The 21,625-nt window shown below is 58.4% G+C and overlaps 1 protein-coding gene across 1 annotated transcript; it reads left to right on the top strand.

Annotated features, from left to right (window-relative positions):
• The first annotated feature begins 2,775 nt into the window (after nt 1-2,775).
• Nucleotides 2,776-20,473, top strand: SYNGAP1 (synaptic Ras GTPase activating protein 1). Its single transcript, XM_057400213.1, has 15 exons — nt 2,776-2,974; nt 3,854-3,951; nt 5,922-6,043; nt 7,383-7,536; nt 7,970-8,068; nt 8,874-9,428; nt 10,343-10,487; nt 10,869-11,013; nt 11,126-11,362; nt 12,339-12,540; nt 14,482-14,657; nt 15,484-15,525; nt 16,955-17,834; nt 19,140-19,313; nt 20,247-20,473. Exons 1-15 carry the CDS (start codon nt 2,869-2,871, stop codon nt 20,460-20,462), a joined length of 3,351 nt encoding a protein of 1,116 aa, XP_057256196.1. The 5' UTR covers nt 2,776-2,868; the 3' UTR covers nt 20,463-20,473.
• Nucleotides 20,474-21,625: the final 1,152 nt, after the last annotated feature.

Raw genomic sequence — 21,625 nt, 5'->3', positions numbered from 1 at the left:
ATCCAGTGCCACCATCACCACCATCCAGTGTCACCAGTGTCACCATCATCACCATCATCACCATCCAGTGCCACCAGTGTCATCAGTGTCACCATCCAGTGCCACCAGTGTCACCAGTGTCACCATCACCACCATCCAGTGCCACCATCATCACCATCCAGTGTCACCAGTGTCACCATCATCACCATCACCACCATCCAGTGCCACCAGTGTCACCATCACCACCATCCAGTGCCACCATCACCACCATCCAGTGTCACCAGTGCCACCAGTGCCACCAGTGTCACCATCCAGTGCCACCAGTGTCACCATCACCACCATCCAGTGTCACCAGTGCCACCAGTGTCACAATCCAGTGTCACCATCATCACCACCATCACCATCCACTCTTACCACTGTCACCACTGTCACCAGTGCCACCAGTGCCACCAGTGCCACTGTCACCATGGCCACCGCGTGCAGCACAGGGAGGGGAGGACCGGCCATGTGCCCCCACCACCGGTGTCACCGCATCACCATCATTGTGACCGCTGTCACCACAGCCGCCACTGCCACCACCCCCAGTACCACCAGTGCCACCATTCCCATCACCACCAGTGCCACCAGTGCCACCGTTCCCATCACCACCAGTGCCACCGTCCCCAGTGCCATCGGTGCTACCAGTGTCACCATCCCCATGGTCACCACCATCCCCATCACCACCAGTATCAGTGCCACCATTCCCATTGCCACCAGTGCCGCCAGTATCACCAGTGCCACCATCCCTATCATCACCAGTGCCGCCAGTACCACCAGTGTCATCAGTGTTACCTGTGCCACCATCCCCATGGCCACCACCATCCCCAGTGCCACCAGTGCCACCATCCTTGTGGCCACCAGTGCTATCATCCCCGCCAGTGCCCGGCGGGGGCGCACCCGAGCGTGAGCGCGCGGGGCGGTGGCGGCGGGAGGGTGAGTGTGGAACGGCGTGAAACGGGTCTGGAACGGTGTGGAACGGGTGTGGAACGGGTCTGAAACGGTGTGGAACGGGTCTGAAACGGTGAAACGGTGAAAGGGTGTGGAACGGGTCTGAAACGGTGTGGAACGGGTCTGAAACGGTGTGGAACGGGTCTGAAACGGCGTGAAACGGTGTGGAACGGGTCTGAAACGGCTTGAAACGGTGTGGAACGGGTCTGAAACGGTGTGGAACGGCGTGAAACGGGTTTGAAACGGTGTGGAACGGGTCTGGAACGGCGTGAAACGGGTCTGGAACGGCGTGAAACGGGTCTGAAACGGTGCGGAACGGGTCTGAAACGGCGTGGAACGGTGTGAAACGGGTGTGGAACGGGTCTGAAACGGCGTGAAACGGGTCTGGAACGGCGTGAAACGGGTCTGGAACGGCATGAAACGGGTCTGAAACGGCGTGAAACGGGTCTGAAACGGCATGAAACGGGTCTGGAACGGCGTGAAACGGTGCTGAACGTGTCCGAAACGGTGTGGAGCGGGTCCGGAACGGGCGTGAAACGGGGCTGAAACGGTGTGGAGCGGGGTGAAACGGGTGCGAGGCTGAGTGTGCAAGGGGGGGGGGGGTGAGTGTGCAAGCGTTTGGGGTGACATTGAGCGTGCGCGGCCGGTACCGAGCGTGCAAGGGCTTGGGGGGGGGCACAAGCGTTTGGGGGTGCAGGGACGTGTGCAGAGCCCGTGGTGAGTGTGCAAGGCCCATAGGGCCCGTGCCCATCCCATAGTGAGTGTGCAAGAGCCGCTGTGAGTGTGCAAAGCCCCATAGGGCCCGTGCGGGACCCATAGCGAGCGTGCAAGACCCGTGGTGAGCGTGCAATGGCCGTTGTGAGCGTGTGCATCCCATAGTGAGCGTGCGAGACCCGTGGTGAGTGTGCAAAGCCCCATAGGGACCATGCGGGGCCCATAGAGACCGTGCAGGGCCCCATAGTGAGTGTGCAAAGCCCCATAGAGACCATGAGGGGCCCATAGTGAGCGTGCAAAGCCCATAGGGACCATGCAGGGCCCATAGTGAGTGTGCAAAGCCCCATAGAGACCATGACGGACCCATAGGGACCGGGGACATCCCATAGTGAGCGTGCAAGACCCGTTGTGAGTGTGCAAAGCCCATAGAGACCATGCGGGGCCCATAGAGAGCATGCACATCCCACAGTGAGTGTGCACATCCCATAGAGACCCGGTGCATCCCATAGGGACCAGGCGCATCCATAGGGACCGGGTACATCCATAGGGACCGGGTACATCCATAGGGACCGGGTACATCCTATAGGGACTGGGTACATCCTATAGGGACCAGGTACATCCATAGGGACCAGGTACATACTATAGGGACCACAAGCATCCCATAGGGGCCAGGCACATCCATAGGGACCGCAAGCATCCCATAGGGGCCAGGCACATCCATAGGGACCTGGTGCACCCCATAGGGACCTGGTGCACCCCATAGGGACCCCAAGCATCCCATAGGGACCTGGTGCACCCCATAGGGACCTGGTGCACCCCATAGGGACCCCAAGCATCCCATAGGGACCTGGTGCACCCCATAGGGACCCCAAGCACCCCATAGGGACCCCAAGCATCCCATAGGGACCTGGTGCACCCCATAGGGACCCCAAGCACCCCATAGGGACCCCAAGCACCCCATAGGGACCTGGTGCACCCCATAGGGACCCCAAGCATCCCATAGGGACCTGGTGCACCCCATAGGGACCCCAAGCACCCCATAGGGACCGTGTGCGTGAGCCGCCGCCGCCGCCGCACGTGGCACCCGCGTGTGCGGGGATGCGGCCGGGGGCCGGGTCCCCCCCGGCTGCCCCCGGGCCTCGTGGGGGGGCCCCGGGGGGGCTGTAAAAGAAGGGGGGGGGCGGAGCCATGTGGGGCCCCCCCCAGCCCGGCCCCCCCTGGGCCCTACGGGGCACCCTGGGGCCCCCCCCCGGGCCCCGTCTCAGCCTGGAGGGCGGCAGCAGGACCGTGGCTGGTAGGAAATGGGGGGGGGGGGTCGGGATGGGGGGGGGGGGGGGGGCATTGGGGAGGGGATGATATGGGGGGGACCCCTGGATTAGAGGGGTGATAATGGGGGGGGGGCGAGATTGTGGGGAGCTGAGATTGCGGATGGGGATATAAAGGGGAAGCCTGAGATTGGGGGGATGTGAATGGGGGGGGGTGTGATAATGGGGAGCTGAGATTGCGGGAGGGGGATATAAAGGGGAGCCCTGAGATTGGGGGGGGTCAGGGGTAAAGGGAGCCCAAGGGCAAAGGGGGGGTTAATGGGGTTTGGGGGGGGTAGAGTTTAGGGGACCCCATAATTTGGGGAGGGGGGATAAAGGGGATTTTGGGGGGGGGCAGAATTAGAGGGACATGAAGGCCAAAGGGGGGGGTTAAGGGTATTGGGGGGGGGCAGAGTTTGGGGGAACCCCAGGACATGGGGATGTCCCTTGTTATGGGGGGGAGGGCACACGGGGCCCTGGGGCCTGCTGGGAGCTTGGGGGGGGAGGAAGGGGAATGAAGGGGGGGGCCTCAGGTCCCTTCCCAGTACTTGGGGGACCCCTGGGTCCCATTGACCTCCCATAACCCCCTCGTACCCCCCCATATCCCTCCCTTATCCCTCCTTAACCCCCTCCCCAGCACCCCTTTATCCCCCCCCCCCCCAGGACCCCCATAAACCCCCCCCAGGACCCCCTAAGAAACTTTGGGACCCCCCCATTCCTTCCAGGACCCCCTATAGCCCCCCTATATCCCTATCAGGACCCCTCAATGGGAAGTTGAGGGGGGGGGGATGTTGGGGTCCCCCCCATGTCCCCCCCCTTGTCCCCTCATGCTCTTCTATGTGTGTGTCCCCCCCCCACCTTGTCCCCAGATTACCACGGAGGCCGCTCCCGTAGGAAGAGCGTTCCGGGCGGGAAGCAGTACAGCATCAACATGGACGCCCCCCCAGCCCCCCCCTTCCGGCCCTCGGTGAGCACACGCCTGTCGCCATGGTTACCGCCATCCGCACACGCCTGTCGCCATGGTTACCCCCCCCCCACCATGCGTGTTGCCGGAGCCTCCCGCGTGCGGGTGTTGCCGTGGTTACCGTGGCCTGCACATGTGTGTTGCTATGGTTACTGCATCGCACACACGGGTGTCATCGTGGTTATCCCATCATGCTACATGTGTGTTGCTATGGTTACTGCATCGCGCACATGGGTGTCATCGTGGTTATCCCATCCTGGACATGTATGTTGCTATGGTTACTGCATCGTGCACACGGGTGTCATCGTGGTTATCCCATCATGCTACATGTATGTTGCTATGGTTACTGCATCGTGCACATGGGTGTCACTGTGGTTATCCCATCATGCTACATGTATGTTGCTGGAGTTATTGTGGTCCCACACACGTATGTTGCCGTGGTTACGCTGGTCCCGCACATGTATGGTGCTGCGGTTACCCCATCATGCACATGTATGTCGCCATGGTCACCCCCTTGGTCCTGCACACACGTATGACCTTGGTTACGGTGTCCTGCACACGTATGTTGGTTGCCGTGGTTACTGCATCATGCACATGTATGTCACCATGGTTATCCCGTCATGCACATGTATGTTGCCATGGTCACCCCCTTGGTCCTGCACACACGCATGACCTTGGTTACCCTGGTCATGCACACGTATGTTGCCATGGTGGCTTCATCCTGCACACGTATGTTGCTATGGCCACCCCATCCTGCACACACGTATGACCTTGGTTATCCCTGTCCTGCCCATGCCTGTTGCCATGGTTACCCCCCCCCCCGTGCACACACGTGTTACCGCAGTTACCCCCATCCCACACGGCCCCTTCCCCCTCTCCTCCACACGCCTGCTGCCATGGTAACCCCGCTCCCACCTGCCCTGTCCCCATGGCAACCCCTGGCGCATGCTACCCGTCGCTATGGTAACCCCGGTCCCCGTACCACCCGTCACCATGGTGACCCCGTTCCCACGCTCCCTGTCGCCATGGCAACCCGGGTCCTATACAACCATCGCCATGGCAAGCACGAGCACCCAGCACCCTGCTCCTGCATCACTCGTTGCCATGGTAACCCTGGTCCTGCACCACCCGTCGCCATGGTAACGCCGTTCCTATGCTTCCCATCGCCACGGTAACCGTGACCACCCGTCGCCGCGGTAGCCCTGCTCCTATGCTCCCCATCTCCATGGTAACCTCGGCCCTACATCACCCATCACCATGGCAACCCTGTTCCCACGCTCCCCGTCACCATGGCAACCCCGCTCCTACATCACTCGTTGCTATGGTAACCCTGCTCCTGCACCACCCATCACTCTGGTAACCCTGCTCCTATACTACCATCACCATGGTCACCCTGACCACCTATTGCCATGGTAACGCTGGTCCTACCCCTCCATCCCCATTGTAACCCTGGTCCTACATCCCCCATCACCATAGTAACCCTGACCACCCATTGACATATTGACCCTGGTCGTACATCCCCCATCACAGTGGTAACCCTGGCCCTACATCCCCCATCACCATGGTCACCCTGGTCCTACATCCCCCATCACCATGGTCACCCTGGTCCTACCCCCCCCATCCCCATGGTAACCCCGACCACCGATTGACAGTAACCAAGGTCCAACCTCCCCCATCACCATGGTCACCCTGGTCCTACATCCTCCATCACCATGGTAACCCCAACCACCCATTGACATAGTAACCAAGGTCCAACCTCCCCCATCACCATGGTCACCCTGGTCCTACCCCCCCCACCCCACCCCATCCCCATCCCCACAGCTCCTCCACCCATCCCCACATCACCATGGTCCCCTGCGCCCCCCAAACCCCTTGGCCCCCCCTGATCCCCATGACCTTCCCTGACCCCCCCGGACCCTTCCCACCCCCCCGGGCCCCCCCATGGGCCCCCCCTTCAGCCGCCTGTACCCCAGCAAGGCTTCCTGAGCCGCCGCCTGAAGAGCTCCATCAAGCGCACCAAGAGCCAGCCCAAGCTCGACCGCACCAGCAGCTTCCGGCAGATCCTGCCCCGCTTCCGCAGCGCCGACCATGACAGGTGGGGTGACGTCACCGTGACGTCACGGCGACGTCAGCCGCCGGTGGTGGCGCGGCGGCGGTCTGAAGGGGGGGGGTGTGGGGGTGGGGATGGTCCACTGGTGGAGATGGTCAAGGGGTGGTGATGGGGATGGTCAAGTGATGGGGATGGTCAAGTGATAGGGATGGTCAAGTGATAGGGATGGTCAGGTGATGGGGATGAGGATGGTCAAGTGATGGGGATGAGGATGGTCAGGTGGTGGGGATGGTCAAGTGATGGGGATGAGGATGGTCATCTGATGGAGATGGTCAAGTGATAGGGATGGGGATGGTCAAGTGATGGGGATGAGGATGGTCAGCTGATGGAGATGGTCAAGTGATAGGGATGGGGATGGTCAAGTGATGGGGATGGGGATGGTCATCTGATGGAGATGGTCAAGTGATGGGGATGGTCAAGTGATGGAGATGGTCAAGTGATGGGGTGAGGATGGTCAAGTGATGGAGATGGTCAAGTGATGGGGTGAGGATGGTCAAGTGATGGAGATGGTCAAGTGATGGTGATGAGGATGGTCAGCTGATGGAGATGGTCAGGTGGTCAGGATGGGGATGGTCAAGTGATGGGGATGGTCTAGTGATGGGGATGAGGATGGCCAACTGATGGAGATGGTCAAGTGATGGAGATGGTCAAGTGATGGGGACGAGGATGGTCAAGTGATGGGGATGAGGATGGTCAGCTGATGGAGATGGTCAAGTGATGGGGATGAGGATGATCAGCTGATGGAGATAGTCAAGTGATGGGGATGGTCAACTGATGGAGATAGTCAAGTGATGGGGATGGGGATGGTCAACTAATGGAGATGGTCAAGTGATGGGGATGGGGATGGTCAACTAATGGAGATGGTCAAGTGATGGGGATGGTCAACTGATGGAGATGGTCAAGTGATGGGGATAGGGATGGTGAAGTGATGGAGATGGTCAGGTGGTGGGGAGGATTATGGTCAGCTGGTGGAGATGGTCAAGTGATGGAGATGGTCAAGTGATGGGGATGGGGATGGTCAGCTGATAGAGATGGTCAAGTGATGGGGATGGTCAGCTGATGGAGATGGTGAAGTGATAGGGATGAGGATGGTCAGCTGATGGAGATGGTCAAGTGATGGTCCTTATGCTGTGATCACCCTATTTTAGGGCAGATGCCCCCCCCCGGGATCCCCTATTTTGGGTGTCCCCTCTTTTGGGGGTGACCCCAGACTCCCACATCCAGGGGCCTTGCTTGGGGGGGGGTCCCCATGAGAGGTGCCATTGGTGGGGTTGGGGGGGGTGACTCCCGGGTGTCCCCCCACGTTGTCCCCGCCCCAACCCAGGGCCCGGCTGATGCAGAGCTTCAAGGAGTCCCATTCGCACGAGTCCCTGCTGAGCCCCAGCAGCGCGGCCGAGGCTCTGGAGCTGAACCTGGATGAAGACTCCATCATCAAGGCTGTGCACAGCAGCATCCTGGGCCAGGAGTTCTGCTTCGAGGTAGGGACCAGAGCCCCGGCCATCCCCGTGGTGTCCGGTCATCGCCATTGGTGGATGGAGGATGGATGGATGGATGATGGATGATGGATGGATGATGGATGGATGATGGATGATGGATGGATGATGATGGATGATGGATGGATGGGTGGGTGGATGGATGATGGAGGATGGGTGATGGATGGATGATGGATGGATGATGGGTGGATGGATGATGGATGGACGATGGATGATGGATGGACAATGGATGATGGATGATAGATGATGGACAATGGATGATGGATTATAGATGATGAATGATGGATGAATGATGAATGATGGATGGATGATGAATGGATGGTGGATGACGGATGATGGATGGACGATGGGTGATGGATGGACGATGGATGATGGATGCTCGATGGGGGTTTGACCATCATCAACCCCCCCTCTCAAGGTGACCACGGCTTCTGGGACCAAGTGCTTCGCCTGCCGCTCAGCTGCTGAGAGGGACAAATGGATCGAGAACCTGCAGAGGGCTGTGAAGCCCAACAAGGTGAGGGGGCAGCTGGTGGGGATGGGCAAGTGGTGGGGATGGGAATGGTCAATGGATGGGGATGGTCAAGTGGTGATGATGATCAGCTGGTGGGATGAGGATGGTCAATGAGTGGGGATGGTCGACTGGTATGGGTAAGAATGGTCAGCTGGTGCGGATGCTGATGGTCACTGGTGGGAATGGGGATGGTCATTGATGGGGATGGAGATGGTCACTGGTGAGGATGAGGATGCTCATTGATGGGGATGGGGATGCTCATTGATGGGGATGGGGACGCTCACTGGTGAGGATGGGGATGCTCATTGATGGGGATGGGGATGCTCATTGATGGGGATGGGGATGCTCACTGGTGATGATGAGGATCCTCATTGATGGGGATGGGGATGCTCACTGGTGAGGATGAGGATGCCCATTGATGGGGATGGGGATGCTCATTGATGGGGATGGGGACGCTCACTGGTGAGGATGGGGATGCTCACTGGTGAGGATGAGGATGCCCATTGATGGGGATGGGGATGCTCACTGGTGATGATGAGGATCCTCATTGATGGGGATGGGGATGCTCACTGGTGAGGATGAGGATGCCCATTGATGGGGATGGGGATGCTCACTGGCGGTGCCATCCCCAGGGTGGTCCCTACTCCTGGTGCCCCCTCTCAGCCGGCCTCTCCCCTTGGCATCCCCATGGCCGGTGGCCACCTCACCCAATCCCCACCTCCTCGAGCTCCCCACATCCTCACCCCCCCACGTCCTCCCGTCCCGTTCCCCTCCGCACCCCCCCACACCCCCACCCCCCCCAATTTAGGACAACAGCCGTCGGGTGGACAACGTCCTGAAGCTGTGGGTGATCGAGGCGCGGGACCTGCCCCCCAAGAAGCGCTACTACTGCGAGCTGTGCCTGGACGACATGCTCTACGCCCGCACCACCAGCAAGGCCCGCACCGACAACGTCTTCTGGGGCGAGCACTTCGAGTTCAACAACCTCCCGGCCGTGCGCACCATCCGGCTCCACCTCTACAAGGACACGGATAAGAAGAGGAAGAAGGACAAGAGCAACTACGTGGGGATGGTGAGCATCCCCATCGCCAGCGTCACCGGCAGGCACTTCGCCGAGCAGTGGTACCCGCTCAGCCAGCCCAGCGGGAGCAAGAGCAAGGCCGGGTGTCCGGCGTTGAGGGTGAAGAGCAGGTTCCAGACCATGAGCATCCTCCCCATGGAGCTCTACAAGGAGTTCGCCGAGTATGTGACCAATAACTACCGGATGCTGTGCGCGGTGTTGGAGCCCGTGTTGAGCGTGAAGAGCAAGGAGGAGGTGGCCTGCGCGTTGGTGCACATCCTGCAGAGCACCGGCAAGGCGAAGGTGGGGATGGGGAGGGAGGGAGGGACGGAGGGAGGAAGGGGTGGAAGGATGGAGGGCGGTTGGGTGGGTGTGTGGAAGGATGGATGATGGATGGGTGGATGGATGATGGATGGATGATGGAGGATGGATGGATGATGGATGGATGATGGTTGGGTGGATGGATGATGGATGGATGATGGATGGGTGGATGGATGATGGATGATGGATGGATGATGGATGGATGATGGTTGGATGGATGATGGATGGGTGGATGGATGATAAATGATGGATGGATGATGGATGGATGATGTATGATGGATGGATGATGGTTCAATGGATGATGGATGGATGGATAATGGATGGATGGATGATGGATAGTGGATGATGGTTGGATGGATGATGGATGGATGATGGTTGGATGGATGATGGATGGGTGGATGGATGATGGATGATGGATGGATGATGGATGGATGATGTATGATGGATGGATGATGGTTCAATGGATGATGGATGGATGGATGATGGATGGATGGATGATGGATGGTGGATGATGGTTGGATGGATGATGGATGGATGATGGATGATGCATGCATGATGGATAGATGATGAATGGATGGATGGATGGATGGATGATGGATGGATGATGGATGATGGATGATGGATGATGGATGATGGATGGATGATGGATGCATGATGGATAGATGATGAATGGATGGATGATGGATGATGTACTGATGGATGGATGGATGATGGATGGATGATGGATGGATGGATGGATGGATGGATGGATGGATGGATGATGGATGGATGATGGTTCAATGGATGATGAATGGATGGATGGATGCATGATGGATGGATGGACAGAAGAGGGAGGACGGACACAAGGGTGCAGGGAGGGTGTCTGGGCACGGGGCTGCCCTGACAGCCATGGGCAGGACTTCCTGTCGGACATGGCCATGACGGAGGTGGATCGCTTCATGGACCGGGAGCACCTCATCTTCCGGGAGAACACCCTCGCCACGAAAGCCATCGAGGAGTATCTGAAACTCATTGGCCAGAAATACCTCAAGGATGCCATTGGTGAGCTCCACCAGGCCCCAGCATGGCCAAGAGTCCCCATGCATGGCCATGGTCCCATTGGGGTGCTTGGGTGGTCCCTTCTCATTGGCGGTCCCTTCCCAACCTCCATCCCCGTTGCTATGGAGATGGGATGGTTGGGTGGTCCCTTCTCATGGGTGGTCCATTCACAACCTGCATCCCCGTTGCTATGGTGATGGGATGGTTGAGCGGTTGATGAGTTGATGAGCTTGGGGACCAACGCATGGTCATCTCCCCATTGGCGTGGCCATGGGATTGTTGGGTTCACCCTATTCACAGTAGCATCCCCATCGCAGTGCCTTGGCCGTGGGTCAGTGGGGTGGTCCCTGATGTCCCTGGACCCCTCTGTTGCCCCCCATCCAGGTGAGTTCATCCGAGCCCTATACGAGTCCGAGGAGAACTGCGAGGTGGACCCCATGAAGTGCTCAGCCTCCACCTTGGCCGACCACCAGGCCAACCTCCGCATGTGCTGCGAGCTGGCCCTCTGCAAGGTGGTCAACTCCCATTGGTGAGTCCTTGGGGCTGGGGAGGGGTGGGGGGGGGGTGTGTGTGGGGGGGGTGTCCCCCCCATTGTGGGTCCTGGACCATTGTGTGTGTGTGTGTGCCCCATCACCACGCAGCGTGTTCCCGAGGGAGCTGAAGGAGGTCTTCGCCTCGTGGCGGCTGCGCTGCGCCGAGCGGGGCCGCGAGGACATCGCCGACCGCTTGATCAGCGCCTCGCTCTTCCTGAGGTTCCTGTGCCCCGCCGTGATGTCCCCCAGCCTCTTCGGGCTCATGCAGGAGTACCCGGACGAGCAGACCGCCCGCACCCTCACCCTCATCGCCAAGGTCATCCAGAACCTGGCCAACTTCACCAAGTGAGAGCGCGGCAAAGGGGAGAGGTGGAAGGGACGGGGGTGGTGGGGGGGTGGATGGAGGGTGGGTGATGGATGATGTTTGATGCATGAGGGATGAGGGATGGATGATGGATGATGGATGGATGGATGATGAATGAATGATGGATGGATGATGGATGGATGGGTGGATGGATGGATGGATGGATGGATGGATGGATGGATGATGGATGGATGGATGGATGATGGATGGATGGATGGATGATGGATGGATGGATGATGGATGGATGGATGGATGATGGATGATGGATGGATGGATGATGGATGATGGATGGATGGATGATGGATGGATGATGGATGGATGGATGGATGATGGATGATGGATGGATGGATGGATGATGGATGATGGATGGATGGATGATGGATGGATGATGGATGGATGATGGATGATGGATGGATGATGGATGGATGATGGATGGATGATGGATGGATGATGGATGGATGGATGGATGATGAATGGATGGATGATGGATGGATGATGGATGATGATGGATGGATGATTGATGGATGATGGATGATGGATGGATGGACGATGGATGATGGATGGATGATGGATGGATGGATGATGGATGATGGATGGATGGATATGGATGGATGATGGATGGATGATGGATGGACGGATGATGGATGGATGGATGATGGATAGATGGATATGGATGGATGGATGGATGATGGATGGATCATGGATGGATGATGGATGGATGGGTGGATGGATGAATGGATGGATGGATGATGGATGGATGGATGATGGATGGATGATGGATGGATGATGGGTGGATGATGGACGGATGGGTAAGTTGTACAAATGGATGGAGGACAGACAGATGGAGCTTTAGGAAGGAAGCTGGGGTGGGACAGAAAGGACAGAGCACGGTGGGCAAGGCCAGTGAGGGGGGGACAACAGCTCTTAGGGGTGGCCTTGAAGAGCTCCTGCCCACAGGTTTGGCAGCAAGGAGGAGTACATGGCCTTCATGAACGAGTTCCTGGAGCTGGAGTGGACCAGCATGCAGCAGTTCCTCTATGAGATCTCCAACCTGGACACCCTCACCAACAGCACCAGCTTCGAGGGCTACATCGACCTGGGCCGCGAGTTGTCCACCCTGCACGCCCTCCTCTGGGAGGTCATGTCTCAGCTCAGCAAGGTACCCCCCACCCCCGGGACGTGTGGGGCCTCTCCTGGGTGCTGACCAGAGCCTGGACCCCTTGGAGGACACCCAGGGGAGGTCTTGGGGTCCTGGAGGTCTGGGTGGCCCTGAAAGGGCATTTTGGGAGCTTATCTACTCATGAGGCACCATGGGAGGTCATTGGGGTCCCATCCACCTATGTCCCACCATGAGTGGTCATTGGGGCCCTATCAATGTGTGCCCTGCAAGGAGAGGTCATTGACTCCCATCAACCCATTTCCCCCCCATGGGAGGTCACCGAGTCCCATTAACCCATGTCCCACCATGAGAGGTCATTGAGGTCCCATCCACCCATGTCCTCTCATGTGTGATCATGGAGGTCCCATCAACCCATGTGCCACCATGAGTGGTCATTGAGGTCCCATCTGTCATCCTTGGAGGTGGTCATTGGGGTCCAAGGCCCCCATGTCTCACCATGGGAGGTCATCGGTGTCCCATCAACCCATGTCCCACCATGAGTGGTCATTGAGGTCCCATCCACCCATGTCCTCCCTTCTGTGATCATTGTGGTCCCATCAACCCATGTCTCCCCAGAGGTGTTCATTGAGGTCCCATCAACCCATGCCCTCCCTTCTGTGATCATTGAGGTCCCATCAACTCCTGTCCTCCAAGGAGAGGTCATTGAGGTCCCATCAACCCATGTCTTCCAAGGAGAGGTCATTGAGGTCCCATCAACACATGTCAACCCATGTGTGATCACTGTGGTCCCATCAACCCATGTCTCCCCAGAGGTGTTCATTGAGGTCCCATCAACCCATGTCCTCCCATGTGTGACCATTGAGGTCCCATCAACCCATGTCCTCCAAGGAGAGGTCATTGAGGTCCCATCAACCCATGTCAAGCCATGTGTGATCACTGTGGTCCCATCAACCCATGTCTCCCCAGAGGTGTTCATTGAGGTCCCATCAATCCATGCCCTCCCATGTGTGACCATTGAGGTCCCATCAACCCATGTCCTCCAAGGAGAGGTCATTGAGGTCCCATCAACCCATGTCAACCCATGTGTGATCACTGTGGTCCCATCAACCCATGTCTCCCCAGAGGTGTTCATTGAGGTCCCATCAATCCATGTCCTCCCATGTGTGACCATTGAGGTCCCATCAACCCATGTCTTCCAAGGAGAGGTCATTGAGGTCCCATCAACCCATGTCAACCCATGTGTGATCACTGTGGTCCCATCAACCCATGTCTCCCCAGAGGTGTTCATTGAGGTCCCATCAACCCATGCCCTCCCATGTGTGACCATTGAGGTCCCATCAACCCATGTCTTCCAAGGAGAGGTCATTGAGGTCCCATCAACCCATGTCAACCCATGTGTGATCATTGCGGTCCCATCAATCCATGTCTCCCCAGAGGTGTTCATTGAGGTCCCATCAATCCATGCCCTCCCATGTGTGACCATTGAGGTCCCATCAACCCATGTCCTCCAAGGAGAGGTCATTGAGGTCCCATCAACCCATGTCAACCCATGTGTGATCACTGTGGTCCCATCAACCCATGTCTCCCCAGAGGTGTTCATTGAGGTCCCATCAACCCATGTCCTCCAAGGAGAGGTCATTGAGGTCCCATCAACCCATGTCAACCCATGTGTGATCATTGCGGTCCCATCAACCCATGTCTCCCCAGAGGTGTTCATTGAGGTCCCATCAACCCATGTCAACCCATGTGTGATCATTGCGGTCCCATCAACCCATGTCTCCCCAGAGGTGTTCATTGAGGTCCCATCAATCCATGTCCTCCCATGTGTGACCATTAAGATCCGGTCCATGCCCCCCCAGAGGTGCTCACTGCGGTCCAAGGCCCCCATGTCCCACAGTGGGAGGTCCCTGAGGCCCCATCCACCCCTATCTCCCCTATGGGAGGTCACTGGGGGTGGTGCCAGGCGGTCGCTGTCCGCAGGAGGCGCTGCTGAAGCTGGGGCCGCTGCCGCGGCTGCTGACGGACATCAGCGTGGCCCTGCGCAACCCCCACCTGCAGCGGCAGCCCAGCCAGGGCGAGCGCCTGCCCCCCAAGGGGCTGGTGCTGCGGGGACCCTCGGCCGACCTCCAGCCCTACCTCGTGCGTGACCTCAACAGGTGAGGAACACCCCCTTCCCCCCCCCGCCCCATCCCCAGGGACCCACTGGGGTGCCCCCAACATCATCATAGCACCCACAACAGCATCATGGTACCCACAACAGCATCATAGTACCCCCAACAGCGTCATGGTACCCCCAACATCATCATAGCACCCACAACAGCATCATGGTACCCACAGCATCATCATGGCACCCACAGGATCATCATAGTACCCCCAACAACATCATGGTACCCACAGCATCATCATAGCACCCACAGCATCATCATGGCACCCACAGCATCATCATGGCACCCACAGCATCATCATAGTACCCCCAACAACATCATGGTACCCACAGCATCATCATGGTACCCACAACAGCATCATGGTACCCACAGCATCATCATGGCACCCACAGCATCATCATGGCACCCACAATAGCATCATGGTACCTCCACATCATCATGGTACCTTCAACATCATCATGGTACCTCCAGTAGCATCATGGTACCCCCAACAGCATCATGGTACCTCCAACATCATCATGGTACCCTCAATAGTATCATAGTACCCCCAATAGCATCATGGTACCCACAATATCATCATGGTACCCACAACATCATCATGGTACCCCCAATAGCATCATGGTACCCCCAACAGCATCATGGTACCCCCAACAGCATCATGGTACCTCCCCATCATCATGGTACCTCCACACCATTACGGAACCTCTCCCTGTCCCCCCACTGTCATCACCCACATCCTTGTGGTGGTCCCCAGTCGCAGTTGGGGTGTCACCTCCCACTGTGGGTCCCCGTGGTCACCCCACTCTCTGCCCCACAGCTCCGTTGACCTCCAGTCCTACATGGTGCGGGGCCTCAATAGGTGAGTGATGGGGATGGGGACGATGTGGGATGGGGATGGGATGGGGACAGGGATGGGATGGGATGGGATGGGAATGGTGATGGGATGGGGATGGAGATGGGATGGGAATGGTGATGGGATGGGGATGGAGATGGAGATGAGGATGGGATGGGAATGAAAGGAGTTTGGGGATGGGGGATGGGGATGGAAATGGACATGGGTCAGGGGATGGAGATGGAGCTAGAGATGGGGACAAGGATGAGATGAGAATGAGGATGGAGATGGAGCTAGAGATGGAGATGAGGATGGGATGGGATGAAGATGGAGATGAGTCTGGAGATAGATGGAGCTAGAGATAGAGATGAGGATGAAGATGGAGATGGAGCTAGAGATGGAGATGGGGATGTGATGGGATGAGGATGGAGGTGGGTCTGGAGATGAGGATGTGATAGGATGGGGATGAGGAAGGAGATGGCTCTGGAGACAGATGTTGCTAGGGATGGAGATGAGGATGAGGATGGAGATGGAGCTAGAGATGGAGATAAGGATGGGATGGGATGAGGATGGAGCTGGAGCTGGAGCTGGAGATGTGATGGGGTGAGGATGGAGATGGAGCTAGAGATGGAGGTAAGGATGGGATGAGGATGGAGATGGAGATGGAGATGAGGATGGAGATGGGTTTGGAGATGTAGATAAGGATGGGATGAGGATGGAGATGAGGATGAGGATGGAGATAGGTCTGGAGATGGAGATAAGGATGGGATGAGGATGGAGATGAGGATGAGGATGGAGTTAGGTCTGGAGATGGAGATAAGGATGGGATGAGGATGGAGATGAGGATGAGGATGGAGATAGGTCTGGAGATGGAGATAAGGATGGGATGAGGATGGAGATGAGGATGAGGATGGAGATAGGTCTGGAGATGGAGATAAGGATGGGATGAGGATGGAGATGGAGATGAGGATGAGGATGGAGATAGGTCTGGAGATGTAGATAAGGATGGGATGAGGATGGAGATGAGGATGAGGATGGAGATAGGTCTGGAGATGGAGATAAGGATGGGATGAGGATGGAGATGGAGATGATGAGGATGGAGATAGGTCTGGAGATGGAGATAAGGATGGGATGAGGATGGAGATGAGGATGAGGATGGAGATAGGTCTGGAGATGGAGATAAGGATGGGATGAGGATGGAGATGGAGATGAGGATGAGGATGGAGATAGGTCTGGAGATGGAGATAAGGATGGGATGAGGATGGAGATGAGGATGAGGATGGAGATAGGTCTGGAGATGGAGATAAGGATGGGATGAGGATGGAGATGAGGATGAGGATGGAGATAGGTCTGGAGATGGAGATAAGGATGGGATGAGGATGGAGACGGAGCAGGACCCAGGCTCGGAGCTTGCCTGCACCTGACACCCCCCCCCCCATCCCTCCCATCCCCGCAGCTCCATGGAGGTCCCCCGCCTGCCCTCCCCGCCGCAGGAGAAGGGTCCTCAGGAGGTGCTGGTCCTGAGCCGCCCCCCTCTCGCCCGCTCCTCCCCTGCCTATTGCACCAGCAGCTCCGACCTGACCGAGCCCGAGGGCGGCCGGGGGGCCCTGGGGGTGGGCAAGAGCGTCTCCATGCTCGACCTCCAGGACGGCCGCGTCGACAGCGTCCCCAGCCTGCCCGCAGAGCTGCTGGCAGCCGGGGGCCCGGCCCCGGGGGGAGCCGGAGGAGGAGGAGGAGGAGGCGGAGGAGGAGGAGGAGGAGGAGGAGGGCTCCGTCCCGGCCGCCTGTCCCAAGGCAGCGCCTCCAGCTTGGCCCCTCCTCGTTTGGGGGTGCCGGACCCCGGCGGTCCCCAATTGCGGGTCCCGCTTTCGTTCCAGAACCCTTTGTTCCATTTGGCCGCCGATGGACCCTTAAGGGGTCCGGAGCCCGGCGTGGGGGGGGAAGGACCTTTCGCCCCCCCGTTGCACGGGTACAGCAAGAGCGAGGAGTTGGTGGCTCCTCCGCCTTCCAAGCACATCACCCATAGCCACAGCTACAGCGATGAGTTCGGCCGGCCCGGGGGGGACTTCGGGCGGAGGCAGCTGTCCCTGCAGGACAGCCTGGCCCCCCCCCAGATCACCATCGGGGCCCCCCCGCCTCCCACCCCAAGGGGGGCAAGGGCAGGGAAAGGGGGGGGAGCGGGGCCGTCGGCTCTCGGGGTGCCCCCCAAGCCCCGGCCGGCCAGCGGGAACCTGTTGGCATCGCCGGAGCCGGCCTACGGCCCCCCCCGGTCCAGGCAACCCTCCCTGGCCAAGGAGGCGTCGGTGGCGGGGATGAAGGCGCCGGTGACGAAGCAGGTGGGGAGATGGGGGTGAGGATATGGGGAGATGGGGGTGAGGATATGGGGGTGATGGGGGAGATGGGGGTGAGGATATGGGGGTGATGGGGAGATGGGGGTGAGGATATGGGGGTGATGGGGGAGATGGGGGTGAGGATATGGGGGTGATGGGGAGATGGGGGTGAGGATGGGGGTGAGGGGAGATGGGGGTGATGGGGGTGATGGGGGTGAGGATATGGGGGAGATGGGGAGATGGGGGTGAGGATATGGGGGGATGGGGGTGAGGATATGGGGGGATGGGGGTATGGGGGTGAGGATATGGGGGTGATGGGGGTGAGGATATGGGGGAGATGGGGAGATGGGGGTGAGGATATGGGGGTGATGGGGGAGATGGGGGTGAGGATATGGGGGTGATGTGGGTGAGGATAGGGGGGTGATGGGGGAGATGGGGGTGAGGATATGGGGGTGATGGGGGTGAGGATATGGGGGTGATGGGGGTGAGGATAAGGGGGTGATGGGGTGAGGATATGGGGGTGATGCGGGAGATGGGGGTGAGGATATGGGGGAGATAGGGAGATGGGGGTGAGGATATGGGGGAGATGGGGAGATGGGGTAATGGGGGAGATAGGGATGAGGATATGGGGGAGATGGGGACATGGGAGTGATGGGGATATGAGGACATGGGGGTGATGGGGACATGGGGGTGATGGGGATATGGGGAGATGGGGACATGGGGTGATGGGGAGATGGGGATGAGGATATGGGGGAGATGGGGAGATGGGGGTGATGGGGAGATGGGGACATGGTGGGGATGGGGATGAGGATATGGGGAATACGGGGAAATGGGGGTGATGGGGAGATGACATGGTGGGGATGGGGATGAGGAGATAGATGGGGAGATGGGAGTGATGGGGAGATGGGGATGATGACATGGGGGAGATGGGGGCTTAGGGGTGATGGGGAGATGGGGGTGAGGTGGGGATGGGGATGAAAACATGGGGGATGGGGAGATGGGGGAGATGGGGATGTGAGGGGGAAGTGGGGTTGTGGGGGGAGATGGGGGCGTGGTGGGGATGGGGATGAGGATATGGGGGATATGGGGAGATGGGGGAGATGGGGACATGGTGGGGATGGGGAAGTGAAGACATGGGGGATATGGGGGTGATGAGGGACATGGTGGTGCATGGAGATAGGAGCGGACATGGGGATACGGTGGAGCTGGACGGACACGGTTGGGTACCTGCGTTGAGGCCATGCCATGGGGCCAACCCATGGCTTGCCAACCCAAGAGGCTCCAAACCCATGTCCTTGCCCCCAACCCAAGGCCTCGCAGACGCCGTCGACGCTGAACCCGGTGATGCCGGCGGCGGAGCGCACGGTGGCCTGGGTGTCCAACATGCCGCACCTCTCGGCCGACATCGAGAGCTCCCACATTGAGCGCGAGGAGTACAAGCTCAAGGAGTACTCCAAGTCCATGGACGAGAGCCGGCTGGACCGGGTAGGGACCTTCGGCACAGCCATAGGGGTGCGGGTGGGAAGGGGGTGGGCATGGAAAGACAAGGGGGGGGGCATCGTGGTGGAACGTGGTTTGGGAGGTGCAAGGGTCCATGTGCCAGATGATGCTGATGGACTCCCGTGGTGTTATCCGGGGTCTTTAGGTGGAACCATGGTGAGGATCCATGGGGTTTAGGTGTCACCATGGTGAGGGTCAATGGGGTTAGGTGTCACCATGGTGGGAATCCATGGGTTTAGGTGTCACCATGGTGAGGATCAATGGGTTTAGGTGTCACCATGGTGGGAATCCATGGGTTTAGGTGTCACCATGGTGAGGGTCAATGGAGTTAGGTGTCACCATGGTGGGTATCCATGGGTTTAGGTGTCACCATGGTGTTATCCATGGTCTTTAGGTGTCACCATGGTGAGGATCCATGTGTTTAGGTGTCACCATGGTAGGAATCCATGGTCTTTAGGTGTCATCATGATGGGAATTCATGGTTTTAGGTGTCACCATGGTATGGTTCCATGGTCTTTGGGTATCACCATGGTGTTATCCGTGCTCTTTAAGGTGTCACCACGATGGGAACGGATGGGTTTAGGTGACACCACGATGGGAACGGATGGGTTTAGGTGACACCACGATGGGAACGGATGGGTTTAGGTGACACCACGATGGGAACGGATGGGTTTAGGTGACACCACGATGGGAACGGATGGGTTTAGGTGACACCACGATGGGAACGGATGGGTTTAGGTGACACCACGATGGGAACGGATGGGTTTAGGTGACACCACGATGGGAACGGATGGGTTTAGGTGACACCACGATGGGAATGGATGGGTTTAGATGGGAATGGATGGGTTTAGGTGACCCCTTTGGGGCTGTCCCCCCTTCGGGGGTGCCGGCGGCGCTCTGCAGTGTGCACTGTGGCAGGTGAAGGAGTACGAGGAGGAGATCCACTCGCTGAAGGAACGGCTGCACATGTCCAACCGGAAGCTGGAGGAGTACGAGCGGCGCCTGGTGTCGCAGGAGGAGCAGACGAGCCGCATCCTGCTCCAGTACCAGCACCGCCTGGAGCAGAGCGAGAAGCGCCTGCGCCAGCAGCAGGCCGAGAAGGACTCGCAGATCAAGAGCATCATCGGCAGGTGAGGGAAGGGACCCGGCCCCCCGGGGACACCGGGGACACGCGGTGGGGTTTGGGGGTCATGGGGGGGATGTAGAGGGGTGAGGGATGTGGGGGGATAGGGGAGGACATGGGGACATGGAGGGACATAGGAGATAGAGGACAGGGGAACATAGAGGGACATAGGAGATAGAAGAGGACATGTGGACATAGAGGGACATAGGGGATACAGGACATAGGGACATAGGAGATAGAGGACAGGGGAACATAGAGGGACATAGATGGACATGGAGGATCTGAGGACAAAGGGGGGATACTGGGACACAGAAGGACATGGGGACACAGAAGGACATTAGGACATAAAGGGACAAGGGACATAGAAGAACATGGAGACACAGAAGGACATGGGGACATAGAAGGATATGGGGACATAGAGGGACATGGAGGATCTGAGGCCAGAAGGGGACACAGGGGGCCATGGTGGGTACCTGGCCATAGCTAGACATGGGCTGGGTGGGGCTGGGTGCTGGTCACTGGGTGCTGGGTGGGTGCCCCCAGGCCTGTCCCCATCACCCGGGGTGTCCCTGCAGTGCCCCTGGGGGAAGGGGGAGGGTCCCCATGAACAGAGTGAGCTCAGGGGGTGTCCCCATGTCCCTATGGGGTATCCCTATGGGGTATACCTATGGGTGTCCCTACGGAGTGTCCCCATGGGGTGTCCCCATGGGGTATCCCTATGGGGTATCCCAATGGGGGTCCCCATGTCCCTGTGGGGTGTCCCTATGGGATGTCCCCAGAGTTGTCTCCACTCCCCCATCACATCCCATCCCCGAGGGGCTGTCCCCATGGGGTGTCCCTGTGCCCCTATGGTGTATCCCTATGGGGCATCCCTGTGGGGTATCCCCAATGTCCCTATAGGGCATATCTATGGGGTACCCCTATGTGTTGTCCCCATGTCCGTAAGGCGTATCCCGATGGGGTGCCCCCATGTCCCTATGGGGTATCCCTATGGGGTATCCCTATGGGGCATCGCTATGCAGTATATCTATAGGGTAGCCCTATGGGGCATCCTCATAGGGTATCCCTATGAGGCATCCCTTAGGGCTATAACCACACGTCCAAAGGGATACCACACTCACCCTCCCCTCCCCATTGGTAATCATTGGCTGGGGATGGGGGGTATCCCCATGTG

The sequence above is a fragment of the Pezoporus wallicus genome, unplaced genomic scaffold, assembly GCF_028554395.1.
Source record: "Pezoporus wallicus isolate ANWC-B61680 ecotype Strahan unplaced genomic scaffold, APGP_CSIRO_Pwel_v1 contig_14310, whole genome shotgun sequence".
Lineage (NCBI taxonomy): Eukaryota > Metazoa > Chordata > Aves > Psittaciformes > Psittacidae > Pezoporus > Pezoporus wallicus.
The sequence above is the reverse complement of the archived record's forward strand: the minus strand, read 5'-3'. Positions and strand labels throughout refer to the sequence as shown.